The sequence below is a fragment of the Gadus macrocephalus genome, chromosome 3, assembly GCF_031168955.1.
Source record: "Gadus macrocephalus chromosome 3, ASM3116895v1".
NCBI lineage: Eukaryota > Metazoa > Chordata > Actinopteri > Gadiformes > Gadidae > Gadus > Gadus macrocephalus.
Window position 1 is genome coordinate 19,712,104 of NC_082384.1, and position 24,969 is coordinate 19,737,072.

A 24,969-nucleotide genomic window follows, 5' to 3' on the forward strand; every position below is an offset into this window, starting at 1 on the left:
TTCTTGATGTTGATAGTCTCTGTACAAATGTGTTTGCTCAACCATTTTGTTGTGAGCCCTGTAAAAATTGTTTTCTCGACCGTTTTGTTGTGAGCCCTGTATGTTTCTAGCTTGCTTGGTTGCAACCATAACCTTTGTTTCCATGGGTGTTTTGCTGTTCGTCTGTCTCGTCCCCCAGATACAGACTGAATCCCCGAATCCAGGTTCTTGTTTATTTAGATTATTATGTTGGCCAAACCTCTTACACTGATTGTTCTGTTCAACCTAAGATAAAACAATTATAATCTAGGACATAAATTCTCCCCGTCAACTATAAAAAAGGATGGATTTATGTTTATTGCAATACAAATACACCATTTTAAAAATGTATAACCTTGACTCCTAACCGGGAGTCCAAAAACGGCAACAATCACAGTCCCAGTCCGTCGGCCCTGGTTAGCACCAACAATAGTCCGTAAAGACATGCACAGAGGAAGACTAGCGTTCCGCTGCCACCTGTTGATGATCATAGGTATAGAGTTATTTGAATAGCCAACTGTAGTGGACTGTCAAAACAACCCCCCTTATTATTACTTCAATATTAGTAGAGTGTGCTTGCCCCAAAAATTTATTGTGACTATTCACTGTAAAAAAGAACACTTAAATGTGATAATAATTTACAAATTATCTCTGTTGGGCCTAAACGGTTTGCCAACAACACAAACAGGCCTACATTTTGATAAAAGACCAATAGAATTTTACAAATTAAAAAACAAAGATATCCTTTTCAATTAACAAAAGATATTTTTATTTCAATTTAAGTTCACAATTTTTGGTTTTTGTTTCTAAAGGTAATTAATAAACGAAATGCTCAATGAAAATAAATGACACAACACTTCAGCCTTTTGAGCCAGGGGGGATATTTGTGTTGCCAGAACCAATAGTTGCTTAACTGCTTGCCGGGAAACTATGTGTGTGTAGAGGACAGGGTTCAGAGAACAAGAGAGGGTGCCAAAGGGGTGTATTGAGAGGCGTGTTAAGTGGGACTGAATAAAAAGCAGGTTCATGGAGAGATCCACAGACTACATTTTCAGTAGACCTGCATTCTGGCGTGAGGATGCGTCTGGCAATACATCCTCTGAGTGTGGCCTGTCTGGTCCTCTTCTTGTCTGCTGTTGCTAACGGAGATCCATTGTGAGTATGCTTTGATTAACATAGGAACAGCATAGCTTTGCTCCTGACCTTTCATATCATAACAGAGCAATAGCATGAAGCGAAAATAAGTTAAACAAAATCTGCAATTCTGAAATTATTTGCTTACCATATATTAAAGATATTTATCAGGAGATTTCGTTTTCGACCTTGCATCATCTTATCCCTTGAAAATGTCATCATTTCACCGTGAGCATGGCTACAGGAAAAAAAGGTTGATGTAGAGGTGCATTAAGGTATAACCAGTTAATAGTATACATCATATATAATGATGTACTGTTTTAGTTAGATATCTTTTTTATTGTGCTTTCTAGTGAAATTAAAAACTGGCTGCATGTTTGCTGACTCATATAGTTTTGCATTCAAAATGGCGAACAGTATTTTAAGTGGCAAAGGGCAAGTGTGCCGGCCCATTTTTTTTGGTGTGAACAAACCATTAAACCTCACTGCCTAATTTTCTTGTCTGATCAGTCAAACTGCATTAATTCCATTGTCCTAATGATCAACGTAATGCTGAGATAAGACTGTATGTTAAAGATCCCATAACCTGCTTTTTTAGCGTTAATAATTGCATTTGGGGGTACTACTAGAATAGGGTTACATGCCTGTATTCCCCTAATACAAGGGGAATTGTATTTACACGCGTGGAGAGACGCTTAGCAGGGCATCCGAGGTTGCCCTGCCTCTAGAGTTTCTGACCTCTTCTGAGGCCTGCTCTGTTTAGATATGGAGTAGGCGTGGCCTATATGACGTAGTACGTGCTCTGATTGGCTATGGTTCTGAGAGCCCGCCTCCCGTTTTCATCATTTTTGATGGTGCTGCCATCTTTTGGCCATGTGCAGTTATTGCAGTTTATATGTTTGGTGCTGCTCCCTTGTGCCTATGTGCGGAATATTGCAGTTTATGTGCTTTTTTGCGTCACAAAAACAAATCAATCCATGCAAAATGTAGCCTATCATTACGTTGCAAAAACGTTTGAAAGAAATCGCACAGGTTATTTTTTTGCATTTACATGATTAAAAGCAATACGGCACAAAATATTTCTGAAACCGTTAAATAACTTCACTTGTGTAAAGCAACGTGTATTGCTTTCAATACACAAATTTTAAATATCCCGCTCAACGTGTGAACGCAAAGGATTGTGGGTATTTTAGCTTGTTGAGGCTCCGTCTGTCCATGGGCTCCATCGATGCGTCCTTTAAAAAAAAAACTCGGAATTCTCAAAAATAAAGGGCGCGAATTTCCGAGTGTTCTCAACATTGGAGCAGTGCTTGTCGGCGTTCTATGGCCGCCGTTGAGCATGCTTCCTTCACATTGGGAAACAGACTAATTGAGGGGCATTCTCGGTGGGCGTGAATGCTCCCCCTTGCTAGCTTAGCAGACGTAAAACATGCGTCATACCACAAGGCCCATTTACCGTAGGGTGTGAAATGTGAATGGGCCTGGCTTAAGGCCCATTCAAACTAAAGGCCCCCCCTTAAAGGCCCATTTACCGTAGGGTGTGAATGGGCCTTAAAGCGAAGGGAAAATTCGAAAAAGCTTGATTTCACCCCTTTAACAAATTGTGAAAATCTTTGTGTTTCTTGTCTATGTTCCTCTTTTTTTCCATTCCAGGAAGGTTTTGTCTGCTCCTAACTTGCTGCGTATTGGAGCAACAGAGAACATATTTGTGGAGTGTCACGAATGCTCAGGGGCAGCCATTGATGTTAAAATATCTGTGATGACCTTCCCAACTGGAGCTCTTGAACTGGGCTCCACAACTGTGACCCTAAACACAGATAATAAATTTCAAGGTTTTGGTGAAATTAAGGTATGGTGGTTACCCTGTTGGTTGTATTTGTTATTTTCTGTAGTTATTCGGTTGGCTTGAAAATTTCTTCCGGAATGCAGTGATCATTCATTGTGCTAAATAATTAATTATTTTGTGATTTTAAAGTAGCCTACCTAATAACCATACCTTTTATGTACCTGTACAATGTGCCTGTTGCATGTTGAGTTAGATCCCGGCAGAATACTTTAGAGATGACCCTACGCTGAAGCAGCATGTGTTCCTGGAAGCAAGGTTTCCAGATGGAACCATTCTGAAGAAAGTGGTCTTGGTCTCCTTCCAGTCAGGCTACATCTTCATTCAGACTGACAAACCTCTATACACCCCAAACAGTAGAGGTACATTTCACTACTGAAAATAGTCAGCATTAAAATGTCTAATGTTGAAGTTTTAAAATTAGTACTGTTGGAACTTGGACTTGTGATGTGTGACCGTAAAGACAACTAAAATTGGTTTGATTTCTAAAATAAGTAGTAAAACAGTGTTGGTCAATCCGTCATCTGTTGTGTGATATTAAGCCCTGAACGTAAACAGTCAGTGGGGGGTCCATTCCAACCACTTTCAGGGGATTGTGCAGCGTTTTTTGTTTGTTTTTCTTCTTTTAATTGTACAGTGGACATAGTTTTACTTCTATTTCTCTTTCTGCTTCATCCCGCACATCTTGGAATCCCTTTGATGCACCATGCATTACCTTAAATATGGTCAAGATCAGGATTCTCCATACTTTTTCTTAGGAGGGCCAGATCACTCTGCCTGGCTCTTTGGGAGGGCCAGAATATGTCAGTAAGAGTAAATAGTAACAGTTAATAGGCTGAGTTAATTTTGTTATGGAGATATTCTACAGCCGAGAAACTTCTTCGCTTGAGTGCATTAAGCATTTTTAATGGGTGTATTTCTACAGTGGCCAATCTACATTGTGTAACAGACACTTTTTAAAACATGGCGTTGTCTGGACAGGATGTTTCAGCTGTCTTCCCAGTTGCTGTTCACTGTCAGCCAAAAATGGGCTTGCAGATCAGTTTCCAGAAACATGATTGTTCTAAAAAAAGTAAATAAATTAAAACATCCTGTTCAGAGATTTGAGCTTTGCTCTGCTGTCACATGTTCGACTAATAAGCCGAGTCTGATTTGTGGGACTACACTGGCTCCAACTGAACCAATTTTCTCCATAGCAACTTAATGTCGGGGCCACAGAGTCCGGTGAGCCGCGATCACAAGTCCACCCACGTAGACTTGATTAAGCTCTGTAAGGCACATTTGTCTCATTTGAATACCTGCAGCTTGAACATTGAATCTGAATAAGTAATCATTGAGTACAACAAGTATTTTCAATTGTGTTTTTGAAATGCTACAATTGAAATGCAATATTTAAATTATTAATCATGTTTTTGAAATGGCATAATTGAGGGAGTCACACAGGGGGGAATACGACATGAGCACAATTGAGAATTTTTATTTTTTAAGATAGAAAGACAAAACATTTTTAAATACCTCATTATTGATCACGTGTCCCACAAAAACATACTCTATGTTCTGCATTTGGTTGAGGCTCTGGTCATCCTAGGGTTAGGATGAAAATGACGTACCAACATTGTCTTCCTGCTTGTGTCTCTTTCAGTTCATTATAGAGTGTTTGGTGTAACACCTCGTATGAAACCTACAGCAGACGAGGACTCCATCATCAACATTAATATTGTGGTACAGTTTCATTGTGTATTTTTAATACTATTCTTGTTTTTAGGGCTAAAACATTTTAATTTCATAATGGTATTACCTGCAGTCCAAAAAAACATGCTCACGCTAAATTCATTTAGGTTTTCTTTATCATGTTTGCATTTTAATCTCAGGGCATTACATTTTCTCTCCTAAATGTATATGTTTTGTTTCAGATCATTTGATACTTAACCTTCCTAAAAGTCTGTGTGTGTGGTACATGTTTTTTTAACAGACTCCTGATGATATTATTTTATCAGAGGACCCTGTCTCATTGACTTCAGGAATACACTCTGGACTTTATGTTCTTCCTGAAATAGTGAGGTGGGCCAATGCTTTTTTTGCTCATGATTATATAAAAAAAATAATTTCAACGAAACAATCGTACTGATTAAATGGGATGTGTGGGTGTGTTTTGTTATATTTGTAGTACCGGGATGTGGAAAGTGGTAGCCACATTCAAGAACAGCAAACAGAACAACTACTCTGCTGAGTTTGAGGTCAAAGAATATGGTAAGACGTTTACCATTATGAAATATTTCAGGTTAATCTGATTGAATATTTTTAACACTGATCATTTTTTCTCAGTTTTACCTAGCTTTGAGGTTACAATTACCCCTGATAAACCATTCTTCTATGTCGATGATGAGATGTTGACCGTAGGCATCAGAGCCACGTGAGTTTAGGTCAACATTTTAGGGGATATTGTAGGATATAGAAACATAATTTATAATTATCTGTTGAAAATGAAGTTACTCAAGTGAAATATCTGTGCTTTCAGGTATCTGTTTGGGAAAGAAGTGGAAGGGAGTGCTTATGTGGTCTTTGGGATGTTTGATAAAAACAACGATAAACATAGTTTCCCAGGCTCCATTCAGCGAGTGATGGTCAGCATATTTCCCTCTTGAAGTCACAACTCGATCAGGATTTATTGGTAACTACGTATTCAATAACAACATTGATTCAGAAATGGTCTTATCTTGTCAGGTAATAAATGGTAAAGCACAAGCCACATTAACTAGGGCACAAATCCTAGAAACCTATCCAGACATTGAGAATGAGGTGAAGAGTTCCATATATGTTGCTGTCACTGTGTTGACGAAATCTGGTGAGTGGATTATGTTTGCATCTAAATTAAAATCAAAATATTGAGTCATCATTTGTTCTTAAGAGAAATGTCTCACTGTGTGTGTGTGTGTGTGTGTGTGTGTGTGTGTGTGTGTGTGTGTGTGTGTGTGTGTGTGTGTGTGTGTGTGTGTGTGTGTGTGTGTGTGTGTGCGTGCGTGTATGTGTATGTGTATGTGTGTGTGTGTGTGTGTGTGTGTGTGTGAGTGTACTTTTTGTCCAACCAGGTAGTGAATTAGTGGAAGCAGAGAAACAAGGCATCAATATTGTTGCATCTCCTTATGCAATCAATTTCAAGAATACACCAAAGTATTTCAAACCAACAATGTTCTTTGAAGTTTTGGTAAAGCACTTTCTTTTGTAATGAATAGCAACCATTTTGAATGTGGGTTGTGTTTTAGGATATAAGATGTCGTTCTCAAGTTTATCTCATTATCTAATGATGGCCTAGAATTTTATTAATTAATATACATTAATATGAATACACCCAATATAAATCCATCCATAACACAAACACATCCCCACAGAAATCTCCCCCTCATTCAAAGACAGGAAAATGCAGATCCAGAGAAATATACCATGTGCATTCAGAATCCTTTTCTGGACTTGGTTCATGAGAGATTTAATTTGAATGCTGCAGGTGTACCACAGAGGGTCGGAGACAACCCTCTGTTGTACCCTATACAATGGGTCAGTAGGTCTGATGAAAAAACTATTTTGAATTTATTTCTTACACCGATTAGCCTGTTTCACGTACAGACTTGACATATAGTGCACAGGCTTTGATTACCTTAATTACACAAACAAAGACTGCTTCATACATAAGCCACACTTGCTTAAACCAAAAAAAAACTTCTGAAGACCGCAGTAACTACATGTAGAGTACATCAAATCATGTCCAAAGGCCTTCACGTGTTGCTGAAAGTGTCAAAGACTCACAAAGACAATCTTTTCATTGCAAAGACACTCATTTCTATGCGACGCGTATCGTCCCGTAGTAGAAAAGACAACACACGTCGGAAGATTCGATGGTCTTATTCTGTGTTTATTATACTGAGTCAGTGTTTCCCACACATTGACGAGACTATGGCGCCCATAGTCTAATTTCGGCCGCCATAGTCTCTGCGTGCACATGAAGTTTTTTTTTTATTTTTATTTTTTTGCTCAGACGAAGTTCGTGTCACTCTCATTGGGATTGCATGAGAGCACGAAGTTCGGCTGTCTGCCTGAAAAATAGAGAGAGCGCGACATTCGGAATTTTGCATTAACGTATGAGCACTACCTTAACAGCATAAGACCAGCATCCATGTATCGTGAACCTATGGACTTCAGTGGGGGTTTCATTACCCCCCCCCCCCCCGTCAACAATCGCTCCCCCCCCCCCCCCCCCCCCATAGTCTCCAAAATTTCTGTGGGAAACACTGTGAGTGGTATTGATGCTGGGATACACGGCAAGGTTTTGAGCAGTGTTAGAAGTCATAGGGAGGCTGTATGTCAGCGCTGTTGTGAGGGCTTTATTTGGAATCACGACCGACTTAAGTTTCAACAAAGTCAGACTGCTTTGATCATAAACCTAAAGAGAGGTTGGTTCATTAAGTTAAGCTATCCTTTATTGTCCCTTTTTGGGGGAAATTATTTCTCTGCTTTTGACCCATCCGGGAGCCGGTGTACGCACACACACTTGCACATACACACACAGAGGAGTGACCTTGTCAGAGGTCCACACTCATGGGGGCACACCGGCACACTCGGAGCAGTGGGCAGCCGCAGTGCAGTGCCCGGGCAACATTATGCAAAGTTTAAATGAAATTGCCTTGCAGCACTAGCGTTATGGAAGAGCAGGCAAATAAATGCACTATTCTGGATTACGGAGCAGCAGAAAAAAATATTTAGCTAAGGTCATTTTGTGTGAAATCGCAGAGTGGCAAAACCTGCACCGAGCGAATTTGGTCATGCACCTTTGTATAAAGGCCACACTCATATATAGGCACCACAACAGTAATTTATCGGAAAGGCTCTATATGTGTCTAATTATGGTACTTCAAGCTAGAGGTTTTTCTACTATTTAAAGATGCCTCACAACCTAAACAGAGAACCAGGCTTAAGCTAAGATTGTGTATGCTTTTCCGGGGGGGCTGAGTGTGTCTTGTTTGTCTCTTGCTAGGTTTATGTTGAGTACCCTGACGGGTCTCCGGCCGCTGACGTACCAGTACGAGTAGACCCAGGTGGCATTGAAGTCAGAACGACCAAAAGTGGTTTAGCCAGGGCCCCTATCAACTATGTTCAAGGTTCTCTTCAACATCTGGAAATTACTGTAAGTCACATGAGCACTTTTAATCTGTATACATTTTTCTTAAACATGCTCTGTGTCCATCAGTGTGTGGTTAAGATGAAGTACCAGATAAATATTCACCAACTATATTCTAGGTGCAAAAGACCACAGTTTTACTGGAAAGTTACCGTTTATTTCTATAAAGAGATGTTATAAATGGATAAAAAAAAGTTGGATGTATTTTTATGTTTATATTTATGACAGGCAAGAACCGCTGATCCAGACGTTTTAGACAAAAGACAGACATCAGCAACTATGAGAGCCCATCCTTACAAAAGCGTGATCAGCAGCTACATACACATCGGTAAAGAACAAATTTACATAGCACCACTGTTACATAAGCGTAACGTCACTTAATGTAACGTCACTTTGATATTTGTGCCTTTCTTCATGTGTCGTCTACTATTTTGCAATAGTTGCAGTTATAATGGTTAGAGCATATTTCTGTTATTGCCAATGCAGGTGTGGGCTCATCTGAAGTGAGATTAGGAGATAACCTCCAAATCACCTTGAATCTCAATGCTCCAGATAAAATGCGTGATATCACTTATCTGGTGAGTAAAGTTGAACGTGTATCTAGCAGAAGACGTACTTGCCTCTTCCCATGCTTATGCCTTTGTTGGTTCATGTGGTTTAATGAAGGCCCTCTGATGTATGAGCCTGTTTATGTATTCAGATCCAGAGCAGGGGCCAGCTGGTGAAACATGGCCGTTTCAGGGTGGAGTTGACGACAATAGCAATGACGTTACCAGTCACCAAAGAAATGCTGCCATCCTTCCGCATTATTGCTTACCTCCGCGATCGAAGTGAGGTGGTCTCCGACTCTGTCTGGGTGGACGTCATAGACACCTGTATGGGCTCGGTGAGGAGAAGCTGACACCAGTATAGCCGTGTTTTATCCTGTAAAACAAAATCTCATCTCAAGTATCGGCTTCAGAGCTTTTTCAATTATAAAATGAAACCCCTGTTCTTTTGCCTCAAAACTGTTGTAGTTGAAGTTGGTTCCAGCCTCAGCCCTTCCCTCAGAGCCTCGACAAACATTCCGCTACACCATCACAGGCGACCCAGGAGCCACAGTCGGCCTGGTAGCAGTGGACAAAGGAGTCTACGCCCTCAACAACAAACACCGCCTCACTCAGAGAAAGGCAGTTTCTCCATGTTTTCTTTCATTTCTTTTTACTTGACCTTTCCACAACATTGCAGTAAACATGTATCACTAAAGGCTCATGTATGTATCTTATATATTTATAATTCAAAACACCGACCCAAACAGTTAAACTGAAGGACATTTAGGTATATGGTCATACAATGGAATAAAATATCAGACTGAAGTTATTGTTTTTCTGCACCCCCTCCAGGTGTGGGATGTAGTGGAGAAGGAAGATACAGGATGCACACCTGGTGGAGGGGAGGACAGCATGAACGTGTTCTATGATGCAGGACTGTTGTTTCAGAGCGACCTTATCGGGACTGCGGACAGAGAAGGTACTCCAAACACTCCACTAATTGTCACTTTCTCTCCCTTCATAGGTTTCTTCCTGTCGTTATTTGGCCATTTAAAACATGCAATAGTGGATAGCACTGCTGCCTCACAGCAAGATTGTCATTGGTTCCAGCCCCAAGGAGGGGGGGGCTGACATCTAAATCCCTGCTTACACTGTATTAATGCAACCTGTTGGATAAGATGGTTGAAAACAATGCTTGCTTAAGTATTATAAATGTTACTAAACCACTATTTTTGGAATTTACTCATATGGCATTAGTGTTACCAGATATTTATATTAGTGCTGTCAAGCGATTAAAATATTTAATCGTGATTAATCGCATTAATGTCAAAGTTAACTCGCAATTAATCACACATTTTGTCTATTCTAAATATCCCTTGATGTCGTACGGCTAGCCTTTTAATGAGATCAGAGAGTGTTCAGTTGGACAGTAATAAAATATATTTGGTAAGATGGATATAAGAAGTTTAAACCAGTATGAATATTACTACCGTACGTAGGCCTATACACATTACCAGGCTATCGAATAACGCCTACACACACACACACACACACACACACACACACACACACACACACACACACACAGTGGCGGAGTGGTAATCGGGAGAGTCGGGAGAATTCCCGGTGGGCCGTTAACGTTTCGGGGCTGTCGAAACGTTAACGTTAAAATTGGTTAGCGTTAACGCCGTTAATAACGTGTTCAACTGAGAGCACTAATTTACATAGTTTTATACCTATTTAAGGACTTAAATAGTTTTTAGCACTTCGCTCACGTAGCACATGATGTAAAGGCAGGTGAAAGATGCTTAATGGGTGGGGCCGAGGGATACAATGAGACAACAGAACAATACAGCAGCTTTAAAAATACGCTTTTATCCAGAGTCATTTATCGTGAATACAGAAACAGATTATTAGGCAGTAGGTTAAGCAAGATTATACAAACACAGAATTTGTGTTATAATCTTTTCAATAGTTGCGTTTGTAGAAGTAGTTAATTGTTGAGGGGGGTTTTTCATGCAAAAAAAATCAAATGATGGCACTATTATCTATATTGTTTTTGTTGTTACTTTTGATGTCATTATTACGTTATGTTTAATATAATACATTGTTCTGTTCCAGTATTCAAATGCAAAGTTTTACCCAGGAAGAAACGTACCACCGTAACCCCCACACTCGATGTTAGAACTACCCTCTGTGAGTAAAATGCAGCCACCAAACAAGTTGTTGTGTATGTAGGGTACACAGCATAGTTCTCTCTCATTAATACCAAGTTCCCTCTAGTAACACGATCAGCATTGTTGATATAAATGTATTCAGATGTGAAAAGTCACTATCCTACAAATTTATACTTTTCAATAGTTCACATCACTTTCCCTTTCAACACTTTAACATTCACATCTGCTGTTTGCCTCTCAGTGAGTGAATACAAAGACAGCTTGCTGCGCCAGTGTTGTTTGGATGGGATGGCGGAAACGCCGCTATCGTACAGCTGTGAGCGGCGCATGGAGTACATCTCAGATGGGAAAGCCTGTGCTGATGCCTTCCTCAAGTGCTGCCAAGAGCTAACCAAACTACGAACTGAAAGTAGAACTGAAGCCCTCTACGCGGCTCGCAGTAAGTATTGGGGATGAGGTGAAAGGACTTGGTTGGCATTGGGTAATCTTTGATATCTTTGACACTAGAATAAAAGGCCCCGAGGTCTTATCTAGACTGCCTTGGCAAACTACATCATGGCAGAAAGAAAAGATGAAGACTGAGGAAAAACCCTTTGGAAGAAGATTTCTAAAGAATATGCAAAGAAAAAAGATTTGGAATGCAGAAATTATTTACATTACTATATCTTACCTTTTTCATCCGATCCTTTAGGCGAGGAGAGGGATATTATCTTCAAGGACAGTGGGCAAATTGGTACTCGTACAGAGTTTCCTGAAAGTTGGCTATGGGTAGATTACAAACTCCCTCTTTGCCCTAACAACGATCCTAAATGGTGAGTAAACTGAATAAAGATCTCTTTCACCAGGACGTTGATCTTAATTGTTCATGTTTTGTGGTTTGTGATTTATAATTTATTATTGAAACATTTAAGATTAAGTATGTAATCCAAATTTGACATATAGAAGTTTTTCCCATAATTCAGTAAGACAACATCGTTGGAGAAAAGGACTGCGTTGAAAGACTCAATCACCACCTGGCATCTTACTGGAATCAGCCTGTCTCCGACCCATGGTGCCCATTCCTTTCTTTAGCCCATGCATGTGCCTCATATCCAACACATCTCAATTCCATGTAGTCTCATTAGCTTTTGTCCTTATTACCTTCTTATCTGATACATGCTCCCATTTTTCCTCTGGTTTCATTGTGGTCACATTATTCATTCCTGTCTCCTCCGTTCGTCTTAAAGGTATCTGTATAGATGACACATTGAAGATAGTTGTCCTGAAGAAATTCTTCATTGATCTTAGACTACCTTATTCAGCTGTCCGTGGAGAACAAATTGAAATAAAGGCAATCCTTCATAACTATTGGTTGGACGAAATCAAAGTGAGTCTGAATATTATCGGTCTAATTTGTTAACCAAGTTTCCATAACAACTTTGGGGGTAAAAGGGAGTTCAGTGATTCAGTAATGCATCTTCATTTCTTTCCACATCCCTTTATACTCATGATGCTCTTTTGATTGTCCTGTTTTCACTCTCAACCAAAGGTCCGGGTATATCTGAAAGAGGTAACGGATGTGTGCAGTTTAGCGTCAAAACGAAAGGAGCACTACGAGACAGTCAGAGTGGCTGCCGAGAGCACACGCTCCGTGTCTTTCATCATAATCCCTATGAAGCATGGCAAGTATCCTATTGAGGTGAAGGCTTCTGTTGGGGATCCACAATTCGAAGATGGCATCAGAAAGGAGCTGCTAGTAGTGGTGAGTAATATATATATTTCAATAACAACATACTCCTATTGCATTCCTGTGCTGATGACCACACTGCAAGTTTGATGATTGCAATTCATCCAGACATTTTTTCTTTCAACAATTTGATCAATGTCATTGAACAATGTGTCAATAAAATCAAGTGTACTTTTTTGATAGCCTAATGGAATAAAGAAAAAGGTAACAGTGAATAGAAACATAAGAGTTGAAAACAGCAGTAAGTTTACTTACCACATTCATATGGTACAAAACAAATGATCTCCCAAATATTTGTAATCATGAGTAATCATGGTGATGAACCGTTTCCAAAACTTTATTCAACTTCCAGGAAAGTTGGAGATTATTACAAATCCAATTGACACAAAATATATGGTTCCAAACACACCTCAGGCTTCACAAATATTCGTTACAGGTAAGATGCATTATGAATCAATTCATTCATAATCTGTCAAATAAATATATAAATAATTACATTTGACTGAAGATTGTGTGCACTATCCTATTGGATAAGCACGATGTGGTGATCTACCTACTTCTCTGCAACCTCAATTATTGTTGGTGGGAATCTGTTCTCATCCTTAATGTCTGTAATTGTTCTGTGTGTGGGGCTTTATATTCATGTGTAGGAGGATCGCAGATGAATGTGCTTGTAGAGAACGTCGTGAGTGGCTCCTCTTTGGGCCATCTAATCCAGCAGCCCCAAGGCTGCGGAGAGCAGAACATGATGAGCATGACTCTACCTGTGATTGCTGCAACGTATTTGGACAAAACCAAACAGTGGGATACAGTGGGATATTCAAAACGTGATAATGCCCTTGAATATATTAAGACAGGTACAGCTATATACACATATTTTTTTGTTGAATGTGCACAGAGGGTTTATTGAAATGCATTTTCTTACATTCTTGCTTATTGGTAATTAAGGTTTATGTGTCACTGATCAGGGTTCAGAAATGAGCTTGCCTATCGGAAGACTGATGGAGGTTTTAGTACTTTTACATCAAGTGCTGCTCTCTCATGGTAAGGCATTGACACACTGGAAAACATGATCTTATATTTGATGTACTTGTATGTCCAGTCCATTTATTTTACGCTCAGTGAATGCTCATTCAACTTCCCTCTGTTTGCATCCCTTCTCCTACCAAAGGCTGACATCTTATGTTGCAAAGGTGTTCAGCATGGCCTTTTATCTGGTAGACATCGACATAAATATTATCTGCGGTGCCATCAAATGGGTGATTATGAACTCACAGAAGGCTGATGGCAGGTTCGTGGAGATTGGACGTGTAATACATGGAGCGATGATGGTGTGTACATGGAGTTACATGGAATAAGTTACATGGACAAAACACTTGTAACTATCACATTGGTCGTTGGCTATCAAGCCATTGGTGAACAGGATTTTGGCTGCAAGCTCACTCTTATGTGTACATGTAGGGGGATGTGCGTGGCTTGGACTCTGATGCCTCCATGACGGCTTTTTCACTCATTGCCATCCAGGAGGCAAGGCCGATTTGTGAAGAAATGGTTAATGTGAGTAGCACATTCTTTACATTTTTACCCCCATATCTGTTTGTCCTGGTTTTTACCACCTACTTATATGCATCTCACATTATCAAAGAAGAAAAATAGGAAATCTATTGTAAATAGTGAGTTATTCTCTAGGTCTATCAAGCTTGTTATCGAATCACTCGAGCAGTTGTGTGTTTAGAAAACTGTCACAGATAAAAAATCTTGTGATTGGTTTTCTCACTTCAAGTGAAAAGTCTTGTGTCAGACGTAGAAACCTTTTACGTGCCTCTCCAGGCGATGTTACTAATTTCATTCACAATACACGCATTACCAGCAGTGAACCATAAATGTTACAAGGTCTTGAGCAAGGGCATTTCTAGGTTTCTGAAACATCTGGGGCTTAGCCCAGAGGGGAAAAAAGGAACAACTAATTTAATGCTTTTGTATGCTGCTGTGCATGCAAAGGCTTTACCTGAATAAACAAAATACACCGTTCATTATAGCTTTAAAAGATCTACCTGACTACTGCGCTGCTTATCCCCAAACATCTAAAGTTCGATTCAAGTTATTTCAGGATAAAATGAATACAAGTCAGACAGACGAGAGAGAGAGAGAGAGACTAGGCTACTTTATTTTAGGATGCCCCATGTTTCCTTCTAAATAACTAACTACCATTAGTAACTAGAATCATTTCATTACTTCTAGACTGAATTGAATTAATGCATTCCATAGTTACCAGTAAATATACCAATAAATATTATTATTTTATTTATACTTTTAGCATCAATTATATTCGGGGCTAATTAAACAGCCCTGAATATCCGAATAAAACAGCCTAGTGACGCCACTGGTCTTGAGAAGGCAATTTCCCATCACATGCGACCCCTGTGCAGGAAATGTCCCACAAAATTTCTGGGTTAGACTTCATGTGTGAATGGGGCTTAATATATTTCATTGATAAAACAACACAGTTGAAAACCTTGCTATTGGCTACCTCATTAAATATAGTATTTCAAATTCAAGGTGAAGAACAATAAAAGTATTTTATTAATAAATTATATTATTCATAAAGTCATTGGTGGCGGTTTAATGATTGATCACATTCATGAAACCTGATTTGATACATTGTTTCTTAACATGGGGAGCTCAACATACAAATCCCCCTCTCTTTCATGGGTGTTGGCTTGATAACCAAGTCATTTCATCAAGTGCATAAATGTTTACATTGATTCTCTATGTGAGACAAAAGCTAAACTTGTATTCATGTTGATTATTTAGTTATTTTCTTTGAAATCATGCATCAAACCAATTGATCTTAAATCATTGTCATACCCTTTTGTCCAGAGCATCCCAGGAAGCGTAAACAAAGCTGTGGATTTCCTGGAGATAAGACTACCAGAACTTAGCAACCCATATGCTGTTGCCATGGTATCCTATGCACTGGCCAACGAAAATAAATTCAACAAGGATATCCTCTACAGAAAAGTATCCCGAGGTTTTTACAACTCCTTTTCGAATAGAAATCCAACGATGGACAAATGATGCAGTAAATCTAACAGTACGATTTATTTTTGTCCTGTCTACTCTTGTGTTCCTTAGACTTGGACCATTGGCAAGTTGAGTCGGGTCACGTCTTCACACTAGAGGCCACAGCATATGCTCTTCTAGCTCTGGTCAAAGTCAAGGTGAGCATCTCCTTCTATGGACACTTAGTTGTTATTCGTGTTGCACAACCAATACAAAACAAAATCGGTTGTCAATGCTCACAATGTCAATGCTTTGAATTCATAATGTCATTACATATAAATGTATACATGCACAAATACATCCACACACACACACACACACACACACACACACACACACACAATCACACACACACACACACACACACACACACACACACACACACACACACACACACACACACACACAAATATACATATAAATGTAAAAAAATAAAAATGTTACCCGATTAAAGGACTATGAGGCTGCTGCTCCAATTGTCAGATGGCTTAGCGTTCAGAGATCCTCGAACGGAGGCTTTCATTCTACTCAGGTAAAATGCATTCATTTCAATCTTACTAAATGACAATTCTCATGCCTTTTGTTTTCTACCAAGCTGTGCTTTCATGGTCCTCTGTACATATCGATCTGTTTGTGTTTCATTTTATGGGTGTCTTTCTTTATTTGTTCCCCTTTTGTTTTACGTCTAGTCAACCATCATGGTGTATCAGGCACTTTCAGAGTATTGGGTTAATGTTAAAGAGCAACAATATGAAATGGATATTGCGATTCAAGTGGAAGGCCGCTCAGGGTCGTTGTCCCCCTTCAGAATCAGCACTGAAACCGCGTTTCAGTCGAGAACATCTAAGGTAGGCATACATTGGCGAATGGTTTTCACTGCTGGTTGCAAAGAATGGTGAAGCTCTGTAGAAGATCTTAACTCGATGGATAATGTTAGGGATGCTACCTCCATCTTTTCTATCAACTGTCTATCATAGTGGTCCGACAAACTCTAGAGGTGGATACTGTATTCATCCATGATGACAAATTTGGTTGTTACAGCAGCAGAACAATAAAAGTAAATATCAATATAAAATGATGAGTAAAAGTACAATATCATTAAATAAAATGTTAGTATATTTATACAGTGTTGCATGTGCAGCATGAAGCCATCTTTTTCTCGGTGAGGACATTTGACAATTGTGTGTGTGTGTGTGTGTCTGTGTGTGTGTATGTGTGTGTATGTCTGAATTTTAACAGTACAATGGCATTAACAAGCAAGTAAACATCACTGCCGAGGGTACCGGAGAAGCTACTGTGTCAGTGCGTATTTTTATATTCATGTTGACATATTCACACTTTGCATAATTATGTTTCCATTACAAGGTACGTATAATGTGTAAATATTTGTTTAATGTATCCCACATGTATTAAAGGGATAGGGTTATACAGTAAATCATTGGAATAACTGTTTCAGCATTGACATGTAGTTGTTGTATTTAAAAAAAAAAAGTGTCCTATACCCTGTGTTTCTGTCCGTCTGTTCAACAGGTAGTGTCACTGTATTATGCAACGGCTGCGAAAGATCAAGCGAATGACTGTGCTAAATTTGAACTGAATGTGACACTTTCCCAAGGTAAACTTGTCAATGTCTGGCGTTCAATATTGTTACTTTGGCAGTGCTGAGCAACCTCTGGTTCTTTTTTTACGGCTAGCCCTGGTTTATTCCATACATCAGGAAGGACCAAAACCGACCTGATGTTGTCGATCACACTCAGCACCCACTCCTAGCCTAGACTCGTTTAAAACGACGGCCGAGCATACGCTTCAATATTTCAAAGCATAATTGTGAAGTAGACTGGTTTTAGCGATCGGGAGGAAGGTCGCAAAGCTTGCAAGGTCGCAAAGCTCGCAAGGTCGCGTGTCAGGGGGTCAAAAAGTCCCGATAATTGCATCGCTGTCGCCCCAATCCAGTCTACGTCCTCCAATTATTTTCAAACAAGTTTGATAATTTCGTTGTACGTCTTGTGCTGTGGGCGGAATACTGAGGTGATTTATTACACTGGAAGGAGAAGTCTGCATTAATAACGTTCTGGAGCCGACCCCAGCTTCTTATTAAACACAATTGACACAAATCCATCTGAACCTGACAAGACCATCGGTCTCGGGCCATAGGGAATGCTTTTAGATTAGGGCAGGGCCACAGAAATATATAGATATTTTTATCGTTACAAAAAATAACTGAATGTGGCATAGGTGGTTTTGAACAGTTTTCAACAGTTGACAAAACATCTCTTTGAATCCCGAACTGGCAACTGTTTTCTAATCAGCCGTATAATTATTGCATAATTATATGCAATAATTTCTTGTGGGCTGATTATAAAACAGGTCACGTGGCATCCGTCTTGATGACATATCATGTTTCTTTTAAGATGCTGTAAATGTGTTACATATAGGGACGATAGCGACAATCACCCCATTAGAGTAATCAGGTGGGCAGCCTCCTCACAGAAGTGTCATTTGTAGGCCCTCAATAACTGGGGGCTCAATGGCTCTATGTCCCAGGTGCGCCCCCTCTGCCTGTACCACTTCTGCTGGTTTATGGTGGTTTGCAGCTCCATTGGTATCCCCCTCGCTAGCCGATCTAGTAGCTACTGCAGCAACCCGGGTTGGGGGTTACATTATACATGTACTTTTATTTTTTTCATTCTAGCATTTTAATGTTCTGTTGATGCTCTTGTCTTCCAGGAGCAGGAGTGGATGAACAAAACGTATATCTGCTTAAAATAGAGGTCTTGTAAGTAGACAACATGAAATATAACACATGTTAACTGTGTTTTGTATTGCTTTTCACATTTCACAAGTACAAAAATCAACAGGAAATTCTGTAATACTTTCGACAATTGAATGGATTGTCAGTAATTCCCTCACATCCAGGGCCCTATTTTTCACGGTCTGAAACACAAGTGAGAAGCGCAAAACGGAAGTAGCTTTGTGGGCGGTGCAAAACGGAAGTAGCTTTGTGCGTCTGGCTCTTGCGCCCGACGCAAATCTAAAAAGGGTTACCCTGAAGTAGCCTTAATAACCCGTAGGTGTGGTTTGGGCGTAACATGCAATAAACCAATGAGAATTCCATCTCCCATCCCCTTTAAGAGCCATGAGCGCATTCGAACCTGACGAGTTATTTTGATATTTTGAGTTTGTTTACAGTCTCCGGTGCTCAGTTTATGCCAAATAATATGCCCTAATTCACACATGGAATAGCGTTTTCTTCTACAACTTCCGAAAGACTTAGTCGTCATGTAAATTGCGGCAAAGAAAACTTAACACACATATGATATGCGGTCCTGTGGCCGCAACTGTGGGTCTATTTAATGATATGCGGCAATACATTAGCACACATAGTTTCTTACCAGTATTGTATACATTATCGTTATCGACATGTGTTCCTGATATACATGTCCCCCTGTTAATGTACATTGCCATGGACTGTATTATGCATTAGGTGTTTAGTTTGCGTGTGTTTAAACCAGGGCTCCGAACCGGTTCAAGGAACGAAAAAGAAAACCGAAAACGTTCCGGAACAGAAACGTTATTCTGAAATCCCCAAAACCGGTTAATACCGTTTTTCTTCGTTCTCTATTTTTTTAAAAAAAAATATATAAATTTTGCCTTTGATTTATTGATTTATTTAGAGACTCGCCTAAACCTACCTCCAATGAAACCTCTCAAATAGAAAAGTTTTAATATTGCCAATATTTTGAAGGGCATAAATTATTGACCCAGGGATTCATCAGATGTGCTATGGCCCTATAGTACCTAGGGCTACCAAGAGGTCATGCACTAGGTGGTTCAATCTTAAATGTAACATTTCTTTAACTCAGAAATCTAATCTTCCACTTTAGCTGTATTCTAGCTTTATTCACTCTTACCAAGTAGTATCCACATTGATACTTCCACTGTTATAAATATTATGGTACATATAACATATTATAGACCTTAAACTTGTTGAGATATACTGTGTATATATATATATATATATAATTGTACATATAATTTGGGGAATAAAATGGCAATGAAAATAAAGAGACAATAACAGTATCCGAGTTTCCATATAAATAGGTGATAGCAATGAAAATACATTTAAATAAAAAGGAAATCATCAAATATAGTCTGAAATTTGACAATGATTTGTTATATTTTGGGCATTAATAAACTTGTATCCTATTAGGGGTTGGGAAGTTAGAGGTGGGTTTAAATGTAATGAAATGATAAGCCTGTTAGACTATTCACATATTAGTTCTGCTTCTTGCCAGTGGGGCTTTGAAAAAATGTCTCCAAGATGTTGATCAATAAACTATTTCATTTATGACCATGTGAGGTTGTCAAGAAAGGCAAGACATGTATTTTAAAATGCTCGAGGGCTGGTCTCTCAATATTTGGTCTTGCATAATTAATAAGCATAGCCATGGGTCTCCCAGCATTTCATGTCAAGTTAAATGTGTTGTCCTTTGAGCAGTGTGTGCTCTTTAGGAGAGGGCCAATGCCCATATCAGTTTGGTCTCTTGACATGGATTCAGGGATAAATATATATTATAACACTTCTTGCAGGTATAAGGATATGCAAAAAGATGCAGGCATGACCATCTTGGATATTGGTTTGCTTACTGGTTACACCCCTGATGTAAACGATCTCAACCAAGTGAGTACAGTTTTATATTTGTTAAACAATGACAAGACCTGTGAATAATTTGCATTAACCTGTTTGTGTGCCTGTAGCTGTCAAAAAACAAGGACAGAGCAATCAGAAAGTTTGAAATGGACAAAGTGCTGTCAGACCAAGGTTCCCTTATCCTTTACCTGGACAAGGTAGGCCACTTTACTTTCCCCTTTTTGCAACAGAACACCCAGATTTCTCCCATCTACACAACTACCTAGTTACAACCTTTCTGTTTGCCCTCTTCAGGTTTCTCACACACAGCCAGAGGAAGTGGCTTTCCATATCAGACAGACAATTAAAGTTGGTGTCTTACAACCAGCAACTGTATCTGTCTATGAGTACTATAATGGTGAGCACCAAAAATTCTGCTTCTTGATGAACATGTGCAAATCAAGTTGGGATCTCTCAAAAAACTTCCATTACGTCAAAACTAGCTGAGACGGTTAAGAGTGTGCCATGCCTTTAGCAACAGATGAGATTTTTTTATCAAGATACAATCTAGTTTGAACAACGGTTGTAGAATCCACATATTTCTCTTGTGTAAACAGGGCCTTTATTATATCATCCATCTTTGAACCTAACTATTTAAATTCATGTTGTTTCTAGTTATTTAATGATAATAGTTATTTCAATGTAATTTATGTATTTGTATGCCAGATCTTTTTTTTATAGATGTTAACGGAGCCATGTTTAAATTCAGTGGCATCTAACAGAACGGACGAATCAGTGTATATCCAATTACAATGTACAATGGGGCCCTTTATATCCAGTGACCGGGTTCTCCATGTGGCACTGCTATTATTCTACAGTAGCACAGAAATAACAAAAGGCCCCAGGGTGGATCCTTTAATTTATTTCTCATAAATCTATGGCTTATAGTTCTACAGACGTAATAACTAACTACAATTTATAAATCAGAAACAATATGGGAGGTACCCATTGGTACCTCACAGGCCATTACAGGCCACCGTAACTCCTCCTACGCATGGAAGGGAGCGGTGGGAGGGGGATATTCAATTGGTATCAATCTGCAACTTCACAGCTCGATAGCACCTAAACCGAACTTCCCCCTTAAAACTTGTTTTCCCAATAACAAAAACTGCCTTTTGTTATTTTCCTTGCAGAGAAACCTTGTGTGAAATTCTATCATCCAGCTAGGGAAGATGGAAAACTACTTAAACTCTGTCGAGGGGATCTATGCAAATGTGCTGAAGGTAAAAAAAAAAAAAGCTCTTATTTACCCCCAGTAACCTGCTGCTTCACAGGATAAATTACAAGTACAAGGCTTGATTTAATGAGTAACTTCGCTATCCATCCAGCAGAACCTTTCAAACAACTAGCTATATCAGGTTACCTAATGGACACACACATTTCACATAAAGCTGAATATCTTTGTACTGAATTTTTTTTTTCCAGAGGAATGCAGTATGCAGAAGAAGGGTGCAATCGACAATAATGAACGAAATGACAAGGCCTGTGATGCTGAAGCAAAAATCGATTATGGTAATTTGGTAATTTATGTTAATGTATGTTGGAGTAATATAAACATATACATGTGCTGGGGGGGGGGGGGGAGGCGATCAGAATATCAGACTAACAGTTTGCTACCCCTCGGTTCTCAGTGTATAAAGTTAAGATGGAAAGCTATGACGATCACCAAACCACCGATTTTTACAAGATGCGGATAGAGAAGGTGATCAAGGAAGGTAAGTCTTTATCTCCTTTATACTACAAGCTAGGTAAAAGTGACCTAGACAACATTTTTACATGCAATATTTGAATTGTGGAGCTCGATGCCACTTGCCCTATGGCCATCTAAAAACAACACAATCACAAACACGCTCCCTGTGCCTTTCCAAATTACATGCAAAAATAAATATCAACGGGGCATGTCAGTCATGGGCAATGAGATAATTGTCCCCAGCGATTTGGAGTTGTCAAAGTCATTTGCAAATGCGGCACATGACTTTCCGTTTACATGGGATTTTGAGCATAGCGCTTAACGTAGTCAATTTGACACTGTGGCATTTAATCTATTGACCCAAAACCATGCACACTTTTTAAGGGGGATGGCCTCCATGTGCCTATTCAGTATCCCGGTCCTGGTTTATTGGAAAGTTGGATTGTGAATAAACAAATATTCCTTTTCCCGATTTAATCACAAATATCCTTAGAGCATGTTGACCAAATATTGTGTAATCTGCCCAGCACTCAATTTGAAGTATTTTTTATATTTTCTCTGTACTATAGCAGCTTTGGTCACCAAACAAGTTGGCCGGATTATCTCACTAGGCTACCGTTTAGCTGGCAGTCAGGGTTTATGGAACTCTCGTCTGGACGTGTGGAGCTCGTCTGGACGTGTTGGGCCCTTGAGGTCCACAAATGCCCTAGGAACTGCCCCATGTGGCAGCTTCTAAAATAAAGAATAACCTTGAAAGTAAGGTGTTTATTTCTCACTTGCTGTTTTGTTTTGCTCATTTATTCGCAGGATCTATTGATAAATCTCCATTGGGTAAACAACGCATCTTCCTAGGTTATTCCCACTGCAGAGAGTCTATAGGTCTGAGCTCTGGCAAGAGCTATCTCATCATGGGCACATTGGATAATACAGAGAAAATTGACGATGAGTATGTTTCGTGTTTTTATTTGTTTTAGACATTGATGGAATTTGAATGGTTAACCTGGTTGAAATGTATTGAGCGTTACCTCAATATTGGAAAATCGGACCCTCCAGGATTTCGCGATGTTGCGATTTGCAACTTCGTCAGATGACGTCAGATGACGAGGCAGATCACTATGACACAGGCTGTTGCATCCAAGTCAATTGCCAGCGTGGAAAGAATCAAGAATCAATTATTCATCAAACCATTTCTCAGTGTTTTCGTTCTTCTAATTAATGTTTTTTTCAGTAATTACTTAATATTTAACAAATTACTCAGGGAAAATTGCAGTAATAACTTAATATTTAACAGCAGGGAAATCGCAACTTTCGCAATTTTTATCACAACTTTTATCGCAACTTTCACTACCTCGGACTATAATCGCAACAAAAACCTAAAAAACACTGCAACTTTCATCGCAACTATTTGGAAAAGCTCACGCATCAGGCATTTTAGGATGCAACAATCTCAAAAAAGGCCAGTGAAATCCTGGAGGGACTTTCAATTAAAAGATTGCACACTCATGGCACAATTGCAGCATTAGTGCCCATTACCTAACATATGCAGTAGACAGAAATATTAAAGAATATGCTTTCCACTTTCCTTTCTTTTAGGTATCGGTATGTGCTAGGGGAGAAGACATGGATAGAGTACTGGCCAACAGATCCAGAGTGTGCTGAAGATTTTCAAGAAATCTGTCAAGGCCTGGAAGAGCTAGTTTTTACATTTGAATTTGAAGGATGTAGGGATTAGTGTGAACAAAGACCAGGCAACCGAATCTGTGATTTGCTTTTCAATCCAAATATGAATTTGATTTGTGTTTCGAATCTTTCGATTTCTTCTGTGGTATAAATTAAATTGTATCCGGTTAATTTCGTTGGGTTGACTTGGTGATGTTAATAACAAAAGATACATACCAAACCTATCTGGATCTTCTTTTGTTGGAACATAGTCAGACTCTAGAAGGTATTATTGATTACTGCTATGGCTTCATTTTTGGTATAACAGATTTTCCGGATTATGAAATGGACTAAAAAACTGTTACAATAAAAAATCTGGATTGTAACAGTGTATTTTCATTTAATCTATTTGAATAAAGGCAAATCATGATGCAACCAATTGGATTCCATTATTCGGCCTATGTTACACTAAGCTCGCTCTCTCTCTCTCTCTCTCTCTCTCTCTCTCTCTCTCTCTCTCTCTCTCTCTCTCTCTCTCTCTCTCTCTCTCTCTCTCTCTCTCTCTCTCTCTCTCTCTCTCTCTCTCTTTACTTGAAGGCGATTTTTTATTTTTACACTTGCAAAATGTAATTCAGTGTAGGCCTAATCCAAGTAGTCAGAATACAATACTCAGATTAATTGATGTAACGGAATACATTTTTGGGCATGTATTCTGTAGGCTATTCTGTAACTGGTTACATTTTAAAAGTAGCCTATCCTTTCTTTCCAACACTGCCAACGGACCTGTAGCCTATGTAGACCAACAGACAAGGTCGGCCAGCAGTGATTTGCCCTTCCCATTAACAGGTGGCTGTTCGTACAGTTAACGTTTTCTTTGTTTGTATGGTAGGCCTACAAAAGATAAGAGAAACCACCACGGTATTTGGTCGGTTACCGTAAACGCAAGCTATTGGGACGTGAGCAATTTGTTTGATTAGTTGAGAAGAGTGAATCTAGGGCATACAAACAAGACGGTTTGATTCACATAAAAAGCATTTGGCTATATTGTGGCCATGTCTCAAATGAACCGAATACGTTGTTTGTATAGCACAGCTCGGGAGAAACAAATTGCTTAATATTTAATATAAATATAACCTAATTCTATTCCCAAAAATTGTGCTGTTCCCATGGACCTATTCCCTGAGGGGGCGTGGCGCTTGTGGGAGCGGTGTTCATTGAGTAAAATCCTGGTCATGCGCATTGCTGATTGTTGCAAACCCTTGCACTGCA

At 39.3% G+C, this 24,969-nt stretch overlaps 1 protein-coding gene across 1 annotated transcript; it reads left to right on the forward strand.

Annotated features, from left to right (window-relative positions):
• Positions 1 to 1,017: 1,017 nt before the first annotated feature.
• On the forward strand, positions 1,018 to 24,139 carry LOC132453468 (complement C3-like). Its single transcript, XM_060046323.1, has 43 exons — positions 1,018 to 1,173; positions 2,806 to 3,001; positions 3,192 to 3,357; positions 4,638 to 4,717; positions 4,968 to 5,056; positions 5,163 to 5,245; positions 5,321 to 5,408; positions 5,514 to 5,619; positions 5,720 to 5,840; positions 6,085 to 6,200; positions 8,022 to 8,171; positions 8,394 to 8,493; positions 8,652 to 8,743; positions 8,866 to 9,051; positions 9,182 to 9,334; positions 9,548 to 9,674; positions 10,817 to 10,891; positions 11,114 to 11,311; positions 11,564 to 11,684; positions 11,835 to 11,923; positions 12,099 to 12,238; positions 12,401 to 12,613; positions 12,782 to 12,839; positions 12,951 to 13,034; positions 13,249 to 13,455; positions 13,567 to 13,642; positions 13,770 to 13,929; positions 14,060 to 14,155; positions 15,479 to 15,629; positions 15,734 to 15,819; positions 16,116 to 16,193; positions 16,351 to 16,509; positions 16,901 to 16,963; positions 17,192 to 17,276; positions 18,389 to 18,437; positions 20,252 to 20,342; positions 20,420 to 20,509; positions 20,607 to 20,709; positions 21,485 to 21,574; positions 21,777 to 21,863; positions 21,983 to 22,066; positions 22,849 to 22,987; positions 23,635 to 24,139. Exons 1-43 carry the CDS (start codon positions 1,097 to 1,099, stop codon positions 23,771 to 23,773), a joined length of 4,941 nt encoding a protein of 1,646 aa, XP_059902306.1. The 5' UTR covers positions 1,018 to 1,096; the 3' UTR covers positions 23,774 to 24,139.
• Positions 24,140 to 24,969: the final 830 nt, after the last annotated feature.

Bases quoted from the DNA above. Each gene is read 5' to 3' on its own strand.
- LOC132453468 (XM_060046323.1), top strand. From the start codon at position 1,097: ATGCGTCTGGCAATACATCCTCTGAGTGTGGCCTGTCTGGTCCTCTTC. The intron at 5,057-5,162 runs GTGGGCCAATGC...TTATATTTGTAG, and splicing joins GTTCTTCCTGAAATAGTGAG to TACCGGGATGTGGAAAGTGG. The intron at 8,494-8,651 runs GTAAAGAACAAA...TTGCCAATGCAG, and splicing joins CAGCAGCTACATACACATCG to GTGTGGGCTCATCTGAAGTG.